General features: G+C 34.9%; 2 protein-coding genes across 2 annotated transcripts; one reads left to right on the top strand and one right to left on the bottom strand.

The window, feature by feature from the left end:
- Positions 1-177: 177 nt before the first annotated feature.
- Positions 178-1,192, bottom strand: J4E83_010247 (uncharacterized protein; the record flags this gene model as incomplete). The annotated part of the gene is made up of 2 exons (XM_049337129.1): positions 178-982; positions 1,032-1,192. The coding sequence occupies 2 exons, from the start codon at positions 1,190-1,192 to the stop codon at positions 178-180; spliced, it is 966 nt and encodes a 321-aa protein (XP_049183677.1).
- A 1,844-nt stretch (positions 1,193-3,036) lies between these two features.
- Positions 3,037-4,432, top strand: J4E83_010246 (uncharacterized protein; the record flags this gene model as incomplete). Its single annotated transcript, XM_049337128.1, has 2 exons — positions 3,037-3,246; positions 3,320-4,432. The coding sequence occupies 2 exons, from the start codon at positions 3,037-3,039 to the stop codon at positions 4,430-4,432; spliced, it is 1,323 nt and encodes a 440-aa protein (XP_049183676.1).
- Positions 4,433-12,715: the final 8,283 nt, after the last annotated feature.

Genomic DNA, 12,715 nt, shown 5'->3' with positions numbered 1-12,715 from the left:
CAGTAGTCACTTATTTACAACAAAGCAGTCGTCATATTTGACTATGACTATGACTACGACACCTAAAACATGACGGATAATTCATGCGCATCCTACGATCATGCATCGTACAAGCCCCGCTACTCTCATACAACTTGACCACTCTTAACTTCCTACGCGTAGTTTCGCAACCCTCTATCACGCCCAGAAGAACCTCCTCCTAACTTCTTTCTTCAATGCGGTAAACTCATCCTTAGTCCTCAACACGGCATCGCGATTCTCCACAGCCCTCCGAAGTAGGTACCCCACACATTCGCCCATACTACCCCAAGTGGTGCATTTCAACACCTCAGGCTTCTTGCCACCTGCCCCCTTCTCCGCTAACAAGGAAAAGCTGACTTCATCTGACATGCCGTGAAGCTGTCCGTAAGCGACGGGAACAGTAGGTAGACCGGCTTCCGAGCGCTGTCGGTGGAGCTTGTGGGCCGAGAGCACGCTTTCGCGGTTGTGAGAAGCGAGGAAGAGGTTTACAGAAGGAAACCGGCGGGCAGATGATCCAGATGCCCCGAAGCTGCCTATTTGCTGACGAAGCGCACCCTGTGCTATCGTATTGTAGGCGTTATCTGTGTCTTCTTTGGTGTCATGGATCAAGGACCGGTTGTCGGAGAGAATGTATGCACCACGCACGAGCTTGAGACCAAGAGTAAACCCATCTCTTTCCGCCTCGGCCATATGGTGTGCGAGGACTGTGGGTGTGTCTTTGAGGTAGGCTTGGTATGTGTTGTAGATGACAGCTTTACCATTGCGGTTGAACTTGCGCATTAGTTCGAGTGTCGTGCGAGCAATGCCTTCTTGCCAGTGCTGAGACTCAGCGTCGATGATGATCTGGACATTGCGTGCTTTACATTGGGTCGCTATCTCATCTAGGGCGTCGAGCATTTGCTGGGGTGGAAGCTCGCCTTTGCTGAATGCTGATGAGACGGCTGGACCACCGCCTGTCGTTCTAGAAGATGTCAGTGATACATTCAGTATGTCATCGTGATTATACCTACTTCAGAGCCAAGATGTCTCCCTCGGAGATGAGATCAAGTGTTCCTAATGTGCCTACCCTCCATGCCTCGATATCTGCATCATGCGCCATGCTAGTCTTTTCATCGACAAAGCTATCCGAGGTATGATGGTTTGCAGACTTGGTCTTGTGATCGAACACCATTTCCTTCGCATATGTCAAGATCACCCCTTTGAACCCTAAATCTTTCAGTTGCTTTACACAAGCTCGTGTCTCTTGTTGTGTTTCTCCGGCGCAGAACTGATTATATAGGGTCCTCTTCAGAATAGCTTTCAATACAGGGTTTCGATCTATATTGAACAACAGGCTTCGATTCGGTTTCGAGAAGAAGGAGAGCAGGTTGAGTGATGGTATCAGAAGGAACTTGTTAGATGATATTGTGGCGACGAAGAGCGAACGGAGCAACATGTGCGTCGGCATTGCTGATAGCGGGTATTGTGTGGGTGACGGTTTTGATATTTGTGTAGCCGAAGCCTTTATCCGTGGCAGTGCAGTTGTAGAGCTGAGACGTGTCTCGAACGTGTTGAAGCCATTGATGAGGCATTTCCTGCTCGCTACTGCTCGCAGTGTTGATCTAGTTAGCCGTTGATGAAGCATCATGAATCCAATATGAGGTGGCGAGACTAAGGAAGCCAGCCAAAGATGGAAGATTGTTTCAAGATAGACGATTGAAGCTGATATGTAGAGTGCTCCTACAACTCTACCTCTTCATCGCCTTCCTTATCTCAAACCGTATCTCTACCATATGATGCACGACCCCGCTCCACGTCTCGAACGTGGGGCATCGCCATGCTCGTGACTATCGCGTCCAGGTCCATAGCTCGGACGTGTAGCCGAATCGCGTGGAAAGTCCGGATGTGGTCGGCACTACCAATAGTATAATGCAAGAGGCGAAGTGATAAGCAGAACGAGACCAATGGTAATTATGACCGAACGCGACATCCCTCTGGAAGTAGGCCAATGCGGGGTTGATTGTCGATGCGGCTTGGATCGGGTTATGCATGACGATGTCGGCGTAATATAAGAGCGAAGCTACCTTTTGAGTATTACGTTTGTGAACACTCGTATACTCCGCCCGTATGGCGCAAGGAGGTATGAATTGTCTCGATACATGATCTCGTTGCAGCGTTGAGAAAACATGTCGGAACAAAGCGCACGTCTTCCACCTAGTCGGGAAAGTACGTTGGCGAAGCGTCTTGACAGAAGAGGAACGAGGCTGGCAAGTGCTCGATAATACTATGCATCCATGTAGCAACTTTCTTATCAAGCTTATCGTTGGCCGTATATGGTGTGCATAGAGCTTCCATATGTAGGACACAGCTTCGTTGCGATGAACAACGGTCGCTGTCGGAATGAGTTCAAGAACTATGTCCCAGACGTATATAGCAAGAAAATCCTGTCTAAGAGTGCTCTTTTGACTACATTCCTGGCATGCGGTCAGAAGATGATATCCAATGTACGAAGAAGGACTTGCTGGAGGCTGTCAATCTGGGATCTATCGATGATCTCGCGACTTCGGTCACAGGAATCACGGCTGTGTTCGGTCATCGTAATGCCAGCAAGTCGACATACCATCCATGCCAGAAGAGGGCATGAAACACGGTTGGGCGATACAAGTCTCGCTTTCGAAGTGTCGGGAGGCCATCCGACCTTGCAGGAAGGGGGAAGACAAGGACCAAACAGCGTGAGCAATTCTGTGGAGACAACCTTATCGATAACACTAGCGTGCACAGGGCAAGTCAGGAGCAAGCATCACAGCACGACGATAACGCTTGCAACATCTGCGGGGGCTGACAATGCATGCGACAGCGGATATAATCCCGTATCGACATTCTGGCGAGACTCTGGTCGATGGCTTCGTGTCATGTATGGACTGGACACTCACGTCGCACGACAGCACCTGTCCTTCCAGGGTCTCATGACATACCGTGACGCTTCAAGGTGTTTATCCTTGCACTCGTACTTCGCATCTTTCCTGGCTTATCACCATGGGCGTTTCTAAAAGCGACGCTATAGCTATCATCGGGGGAGGCGCGTTCGGTCTCTCCACGGCTCTTGAGCTCTCCAGGAAAGGCTACACCAACATCACGGTCTTCGAGAAAGATGACGAGATTCCATCCCGATGGTCTGCTGGCAACGACCTGAACAAGATCATGCGAGCGGAATACGAAGACGATTTCTATACAGATCTGGCCGTGGTATGTAGCTGTCTGCACCCCGAGCGATGCTATGAGGGACTGATCGTTCGAACAATGACTGACATACTAAAAGGAAGCCACCCACGCCTGGCAAACACCCCTCTATGCGCCTTACTTCCACCGAGTGGGCTATCTTAATGTTGTTTCTGGTGCTGCATCCCAAAAAGCAGTGGGAACGCTGCACCGGTTCCAGGCGGCTGCGGAGAAGCACCCGGAGATGAAGCCTTTCTTTCATCACATCTCGGGCCCTCAAGACGTACGTGATGTAGCTGGAGCTTGGCAGTTTACTGGTGACATGCCCGGCTGGAAGGGATACGTGTCCAAATACGACGGCTATGTGCACTCAGCTAATGCGCTGAGAGGGATTTATCGCGAGGCCAGGAGGAATGGCGTTAGATTCTTCTTGGGCGAGAAGGTCGGTGCGATAGAGAAGATTGTATATGAGGGATCGGGCAAGAGCAGGAAGAGCATTGGTGTTCGAACAAAGGCTGCGCAATCCCATGCCGCCAAGTTAGTCATCGTCGCCGTTGGTGCCGCAGCCCACAAGATTGTTCCTAAGGTCAGTGCCGAAGTGTCCGCGAAATCCTGGTCAGTTGCACACGTCCGCCTTACCGATGACGAGACGGCGGCACTTCGCGGTATTCCAGTCACATACGCCCGCGACCTCGGTTTCTTCTTCGAGCCAGACCCAAAGACAAATCTCCTCAAGATTTGCCCGATGGGAGGTGGTTACATCAACACTAACCCAGGCACCGGGATTTCTGAAGCACCGCAAGAGCTTATGCGCTTCGTGCCGAAAGAAGACGAAGAACAGATGCGCGAACTTCTCCGCCAAACACTGCCCTACCTCGCCGATCGACCTCTGGTCGAGAAGTTCATATGCTGGTTTGCAGACACGGCAGACTCGGACTTCATCGTCGACTACGTGCCGAACACTTCCTCTTCTGTTATGATACTGTCGGGTGACTCCGGTCATGGTTTCAAGATGTTACCGATCGTCGGAAGGTGGGTGGATAACCTGCTGAACGCACCCGACGGAAAGCAGAGTATTCTGAGGTGGCGTTGGAGAGTGCCAAAGCAGAAGGCCAAGGGAGAGAGCTTTGACCATGATGTGAGCTGGCGGATAGGAACTGTTAGAGAGATTCGCGATGTGCAACAACAGGAAGCGGTAAAGCCAAAGATGTAGAGAATTCGGCACATGTGCGCCTTCCGCGAAACTCGTCGTTGTCATTGCGCGTGGTTCGTATGGTGGTGATATTAGTCATTAGATGTTAGGATCAATGATCTGGTAGTCGTCCAACGTTGCAAAAGAAAGCCAATCAGTCCCTTCTATGTCTATAGACACTAAACACTAACTTTTTAGAATTCTAGAACCTTAACTTTTTACTAATATTTTTGCACTAATTAATCTATAGTAGTAGTCTCTAACTACTTTAGCTATCTAAATATCTACGCTTATATATAAATAGTTTAGAATAGCTAATATAGCTACGCCTAAGAGTTTACTATACTTAGTGTAGCTTTTCTAAACTTAATAAGATAACTCTAAAAGTCTAGCTTATAAAAATTTACGTACTTTTAATAAGAAATAATAGCGTAAACTTAATTACACTATAGCTTTTATTAGTAAGAGTACACTATTAAGATACTAAGCTATCTTAGACGCTATTTACTAGTAAATTTAAGTAAACTAAAAGGCTACTAAAACTTACTATAATATTATTTAGAACTTAGCTATAGCTATTAATAGCTATTTAGATTATTTTACTAACTCTACCTAGCTCTTTATTACTAAAGAACTCTAGAAATAGATATTAAAAGCTATTTACTTATTATTTAACTCTTTACTAGCTTCTAAAAGTAATACTAAGGCCTCTACTAGCTTATTTTACTACTTTTAGATAAAGATAGTAAAAACTCTAAAAAATTCTATACTTCTATAAAGAGGCGCTGCTAAGATAAAAGTAGTACTAATAGTAAAGCTAGCACTATACTCTATAGTCTATCTACTACTTATAAATAATTATATTCTTATTACTTTTAGGCTAGCTATACATATATAATAAGCTTTTTTATTTACTATATATAAAGCTATTATAGAAGCTATTAGAAATAGAATTACTCTATCTAATATACTCTAAACTAAAACTATAAAAATAGGCTAGGTAATTACGCTCTATAATAAAGATATTAAAGCTTATCTTATAAACTAAAAACTACGTAAACTTATAATTAGAGTAGTTAAGAGTAAAGATACTAGGCTTTTTAAGCGCTAAGTTAACTATATAGTCTAAGGCGTTAATAGCTATTATAGATTAATTTTAGATAGCCTTATTTTTACTTATCTAAATAAAGTTTATAATAAGGTACTCTTATAGACTAGAGTATAATTTATAAGTATTTAACTATTATAGTATAGCTCTTAGAAGAATAGAAGAATTATATAGATTATTTCTTTCTCTACTCTAGTTTGCGCTTTCTATCTATTTAGCTAAAGTAACTATTTAAAGAAAATTTAAAAGAACTTACTTATTTTACTATATAACTCTAGCTATTAAAAGTATTATAAGATTATAAACTATATAAAAGTAGCTTACTATTCTAGATATAGTAAGCTATTAGCTATATATAAAGGCCTAGTTAAAAGCTACTAAAATATACTAAAGTGCTCTAACTACTATAGCTTTTATAAGGCTATCTACTTTAATTATTCTATAGCTTTATTATAAGTAAATAGATAAATAGTACACTTTATAAAAAGAATACTATTAACTATAAAGTAGACTAGTTAATATGTAATATTAGTAGCTACTATAGCTACTATAAATCTACTAATAAGCGCCTCTAAAGAAATACCTATTAACTTTACTAAAAGTAATATACTTAGGCCTCTAGTATAAAGTACTACTATAGTAGCTACTAATAAGAGAGGCTATTCTAAGAGTATAGCGCCTAGGTAGAAATTAATAAGTAAGTTTAAAGCGCTAGAATCTTTTAGACTATAATAATTAGTAGCGCTAATATAAGACCTTAGCTTTTATTAACTCTCTACTAAAAGTGTTAGGTCTAGAGACTCTAAGTATACTAACTCTTTCTCTATAGAATATATAGATACTAAAATAAGTACTAATTTATACTTATATTAAGATAATCTTTAAATAATAATAGTAATTACCTATAGAACTATAATAGCTAGCTTTAAGTTTACTAGTCTAATGTAGCTAGAAGCTTACTCTACTATATTTCTACTCTCTAACTTATATAGAATGCTAAAATTAATATTATTTATATTTAAGAACCTTTTACTATAACTAGTATCTAGATCTCTATCTACCTAGGCTACTATATACTTTTTCTAGTAATTAGCTAGAATAACTCTAAGATCTAGAAATAGAACTATTTATAGGTTCTAACTTATATCTAAAAAGTCTCTAGCTTTAAAGCTAATATTATTTATTTCTACTTTAGTAGAGACTTTTTATAGGTTAAGATTAATAGATACTCTATTTTAAACTTCTACTAATAACTCTTAGATAATATAACTTTATACTACTTAGTTTCTTTAACTTTCTCTTCTAATTATCTTATTAGAGAGAACTTAAACGTCTAATATAAACTTTTTAAACTAGATTTTATTACTATATATAGTAGTTTAGAAGTTACCTACTAAGCTAGCTAAAATAATATCTCTTTTATTAGAGAACTTAGAGAGCCTACTTATTATACTAAGTATATTATTAATATCTCTTTTTTAAATATTCTTTTTACTAGAACTTTAGTGTAAGCTACTCTATATTTAGAATCTAACTATAATACTTTAGTAATAGTTCTACTTAGCTATAGCTAATAGGTCTTAGAATAATATTACTACTATATCTCTAACTATAACTTACTCTAGTTTACTAGGCTAGTTAAACTAAATCTTATTAGCTTTAGACTTATTAGCTAAAACTTAATAGTATAATAAATTAAAGATAGTATAGTAGATATTACTAAAGCTATAAATAACGCTATTAAAGTTGCTAGTAAGCTAGCCTATAAGTTAGACTACTTAGCGCTTTAGTAGATAAATAAGTACTAGACTTTATATAAAGCTTATATTAGAAATAAAGTCTTTAATAGTAAGCTACTTTCTAATACTACTAGAGTATTTCTTACTAGAGTTAGAAAGACTAAGAGAGAGTACTAGCAATACTGCATTAATTTCTATACCTCTAACTAGAATCTTTATAGGCTAGTTAAGTAGTATAAGATAATATATAACTAAATAGACACTTTACTAATTATTAATAGCTAAACTTTTACTATACTTTTAAAGAAGGCTAAAGCTTTATAAAAGGCTATACTTAACTACTTTTTAGTAAAAAATAATCTCTCTAAGCCTCTACCTCTTATAAATAAAATACCTAATAAGTGTTTACTCTAGAATACTTACGTTTTTATAGAAAAAGTTAAAAAGAGTATAATTAGTGTCTCTAGTATTTTACCTAAGTCTAATAAAGTTACTATTAGGCTACTTAAGGTAAGCTAGTTATATATTTAATTCTTTATATATACTATTTACTAAGAATATTTTACTAAAGCCTATTATAAAGATATATAGAGTAATATAAAGGTAGCTATAATTCTAAAGATTAGAAAGAAAGATAAGTCTTCTCTCTACTTAATAAGACTTATTACTCTTACGTTATATATAAATAAGAGTCTTAACTAAATTATTATAAAGTAGATAGTCTATATTACTATAGTCTATAATATTCTTAGCTTATAGTATAAAGGCGTACTACCTAAGCGCTTAGCTATAGACCTAGTTATATCTTTTATCTATAATATAGAAACTATCTAGTCTAAGTATAAGTACGTATTTATAGCTACTATAAACGTTTAAGAAATATTTAATACGCTACTTAAGAATTAGTTTCTTTAATAACTTAAAGATTAGAGCTAGCCTTTAATTCTTAAAAAGCTTATTTAGAAGTTTTTATTTAATAGAACTATCTATATAAGGCTAAAAAACGCTACTACTCTAGCCTACTCTATACACTATAAAATACTCTAAGAATTACTACTTTTACTAGTTTTTTATACTTTCTACTTAGCTAAACTTTTAAACTAGAACTAATAATTATACTTTAAGTATACTAATAATATTTATATCTATAAAACTACCTATTCTCTAGATAAGAGTACTATATTACTAGCCTCTAATTTAAAGTCTATTAATAAATAGAAAGTAGTAAATAAAGTTACGTTTACTTTTAAGAAAACTAAGCTAATTTACCTAATAAGAAAATAAAGCCTACTTTTTCTCTTTATCTAGCTTAATAATTAAGAAATTTATACTATTTTCTCTAAAGTAAATAGTAGCTAGGCTACTTTCTACTAGCTAGAGGTATAGTTTAATAAAAAGCTAACTTTTAAAACTTATATTACTAAATAGATAGTAGTTACTTAAAAGATTTCTTACTACTTTTAAAGTCTTATAAATACTATCTATAGTCTACTTACTACGTCTTTTTATAAAGTAGTTATAACTTATATTATACTATTACTATTCTATAGAGCTAAAGTATAGTATAAAAAGAAAATAAAGAACTTATAAATTATTAAAGCCTTCTAGAAGCTTACTATTAGTACTTATATTAGATAGTACCTAGCTATAATAGACTATACTATAATAACTACTATAAGAGCTATACTACTAGCGTAAAGAACTATACTAAACGCTATTATACTAAGAGAAGCTACTATACTATTTATAGTAGTAGCTTTAAAAGAGATTAAGCTCTAATAATTAGTATACTTACTAAGTATAGATAGTTTCTATCTACTAGTAAATAAAATAACGCTACTTTCTATTTAATAGAGTAGAAAAGCTAAAGAATACTAACGCTCTTAATTAAAAGTTTAATAGATAGCCTAGCTACTTCTAGCTATTTCTAGGCTAATATTAACTAATACTTAATATTTCTTACTAGGCTTATAAGAAGACTCTACTTTTAGCTAGGCTAAGGCTAAAGCTATAGCCTCTTTTAAGGCATAGTAGAAGGCTCTTAGTCTAATAATAGTAACTATTTTCTTAGATAGCTTTAAGTAATAAATTAAAAGTTAAAGAGTAGTAACCTATAAGTACGCTATTTACTAAGAATAGACTAAATTAATAACTAGCTAAAGCTTATTATATTTTTTTTCTTACGTATTTAATATAGAAGTAATAGAAGCCTATAGAGGTCTTATATATATAGTTTATTTTACTCTATCTAGCTACTAGAAAATTATACTCTATATTAATAGTACCTTTATTATTTAGAGTATCTAAGAATAAGTACTAGTATTATTCTAATAGGCTTTCTTATAGATATATAGTATTATAAATACTTATAATATATAAGTATAGTAGGTACCTAGATACACTAGTATCTCTAGAAATAAACTAGTAGACTAAATAGTAAATAATAAAGCTAAAGACTTATATCTACTATTTAGTTAAGCTAATAACTCTATATATTTAGGTATTAGATTAATTAGTTAGAGCCTACTAAAATAAGCTTACTATTATAGTAGAGAGATTAGAAGTATCTCTATTAGAATAGGTGCTTAATACAGTTAATTATATTGTGTGTATCTATTATTATTATTATTCTTATCTAAACGCTGTTTAGACCTAGCTTTCTCTAGCGCACTAACTCTTAAGCCTAATAGCTATTTAGCCTATTATTATATTACTAGTTTTACTACTATATCTTTTCTATACTTAAGAAGAAAGCCTTCTTTTCTTCTTAAGCGTAAAAGAAAGAATAGCTCTTAGATATTCTCTTCTACCTATTATATTACTAGATTCTATCTACTTAATTTAAATATACTATACGCTAAACTTCTACCTAGAAATCTAAATACAAAATCTCTTTAGGCTATTTCTATTCTAGTACATCTCTCTCTATTACTCTTCTTATTTTAATTTAATCTTTTCTACCTACTTATAGCCTCTTTCTCTGTTTCTCTAGTATATTCTAAACCTTGTCTTAATTACTTTTAATATTAGTAGCTAATAATCTCTTAGGCTTAGATTTATATCTTTCTTAGGTTTAATCTTTACTTTTTTATAGCGCCTACCTGTCTAGCTCTTAACTCTCTATAATATTAGCCTTTTCTCTAATAGATATTCTATTATTTCTATTATATTGCTAGTATATTTATAGAGATATTCTAGAAGGTTTATATATGCTATACTACTATTAGAACTTATATACTAGTTGCCCTACTTTTTTACTTAAAAGCCTTTTAGCGCTTAGTAACTAGGCTATTAAAATAATAATATTATAACTTTTCTTTTTACATATAGTAATTACTACTCTTAACTCTACCTTTACGCGCGTAGCCTTCTACTATTCTCTCTCTATCTTTTTCTCTTCTTCTACTTTACTCTACCTTAACCTTCTTTCTCTACTATAGCTTTACTTAAGCGCTCTAAAGGCAAGTTAGCTACTATAGACACTATACTAGTTACTACATCTACCTTTTATACTTAGAAGCTTACTGCTAAGCTAGCTATTATATCTAAGGCTAATAATAGCTCTACTACCTTTACTACTATACCTACTCTTAAGTCTACTATAGCTAAGTAAGCTACTACTATTACTACGTACGCGCTTACGCTTTTTAAGCTAACTTCTACTAATAAGATAACTATTAAGCCTAAGGCTATAGATAATTCTACTACTATTACTACTTAGCTTATAACTAAGAGTGCTAGTAATAATACTGCGCTATTATTCTAACTTTTACGTACGCCTAAACAGCTATTAGCTAAACTTACTCTACTTACTCTACTTAAGACTACGCTCTTAATTAAAGCTAAGACTAGCGCTAGTGTTAGCTAAACTAATACTATTATAACTAATGTGCCTAATACTACTCTACTACTTTTCTCTATCTATAACGTTAACTCTGCTAGCTCTTCTTAGCCTAACTTAGCTCTAATAAAAGCCTCTTAGACGCCTATATCTTACCTTTCTAAAAAGTAAAAGAACTAGAGTAAGTCTCTACGCTTTTCTATCTTTACTCTAACTAAAGCTATTAAAGAAAGTAGGCGTAGTACGCGTATAGTAAAGTTATATAAGTATAAAACTTCTAACTCTAGCTGCAATTAGTATATTACCTAGCGTAAGTCTTTTCTCTTCTCTAGAGCTTTTTAACTAAATATTATTCTAATATCTTCTACCTTATTAGTAACTAACTAGAGAGCCTATATTATTACTCTTAGCTTTACTATAGATATGTAGAATTACTTATATACTTTATAAAGCGTAGAGCGTATACTTAGTTCTTCTCTATCTATTCTAGCTACTAATTAGAAAAGCTATTAGTCTAATGTGTAGGTTAACGCTTATAGTAACTTCTACTTAGCTAATCTAGAGATAACTATTAGCAAATTCTTTTAGTTAGATAATAAGTCTACGCGCTAGCTATTTAACTCTAATATAAAGGCACTTATACTATCTTATTACTTTAGCGCTAAGTTAGTTAGTACAATTAATTCTTTAGTTAAGAATTCTTCTATTAAGATTATTATCTATAGTTAGTGTACGTTGTTAAATTATAGAAAGATGTTTAGCTAGTATATCTAGGTCTATATTAATAGCTAGCTAATAAAGAGTAGAGTTTACACTAATTACTTAAAGCATAGTAATTATTAAGTCTACTCTTTTTGTAGTAAGTTACTAACTATTCTTTAGACACTTACTTTCTTATTTCTAGTATCTTTACTAATATATTCTTCTAGAGACCTAAGTAGTAAGGCGCAGCCTTAAGTCTACTATAGCTACTAAGTCTATAGTTACCTCTAATATAATTGCTAGTCTCTCTAAGAGCGTTCTTACTTATCTTAAGGCTAGTAAGAAGCTAACTACTACATCTAAAGAGAGTAATAAGGCCTTATTTACCTAGGCTAGTAATAGTATAGCTACTTAGTATAGATACTATTTAAGTAATGTTAACGCTAGTTATAACTTAGCTTTCTAACTAAGCCTAAAGAATCTTAGCTGTAATTTACCTAAAAAGACTTCTAATGCTAAGGCTGCTTCTACTTCTACTAGCGCAACTTATATTTAGTTATTATTACTATACTTAAAGATTCTTAGTAAGAGTAATAATAAGTTTAGGTTAACTATTACTAAGTGTTAGAGCTAACCTGCAAAGTCTAATCTGTCTACTAGCTAGCCTACTCTAGACGCTGTACTTTCTATTAGGCCTAATAGCTATTTAGCTGCTAGTGTTCTTAAGCCTATTATACTAACTAGAAAACCTTATTATTGCGCTTCTTATGCTGTTTCTTCTTCTATCTAGGTTCTAGGTAGTAGTTATAGTTAACCTTATAAGTAGTCTAAGCCTAAGAAAGCTGTTACTAATAAAGTAGATACTATTAGTAATAATATTATTAAGTTTAAGGCTTCTACTGTTACTACTTCTG

This window comes from Alternaria metachromatica (assembly GCF_023757995.1).
Source record: "Alternaria metachromatica strain BMP 0045 chromosome Unknown scaffold_43, whole genome shotgun sequence".
Taxonomy (NCBI): domain Eukaryota; kingdom Fungi; phylum Ascomycota; class Dothideomycetes; order Pleosporales; family Pleosporaceae; genus Alternaria; species Alternaria metachromatica.
Note: the sequence above shows the minus strand (reverse complement) of the source record. Positions and strands in the feature narration are given on the sequence as shown.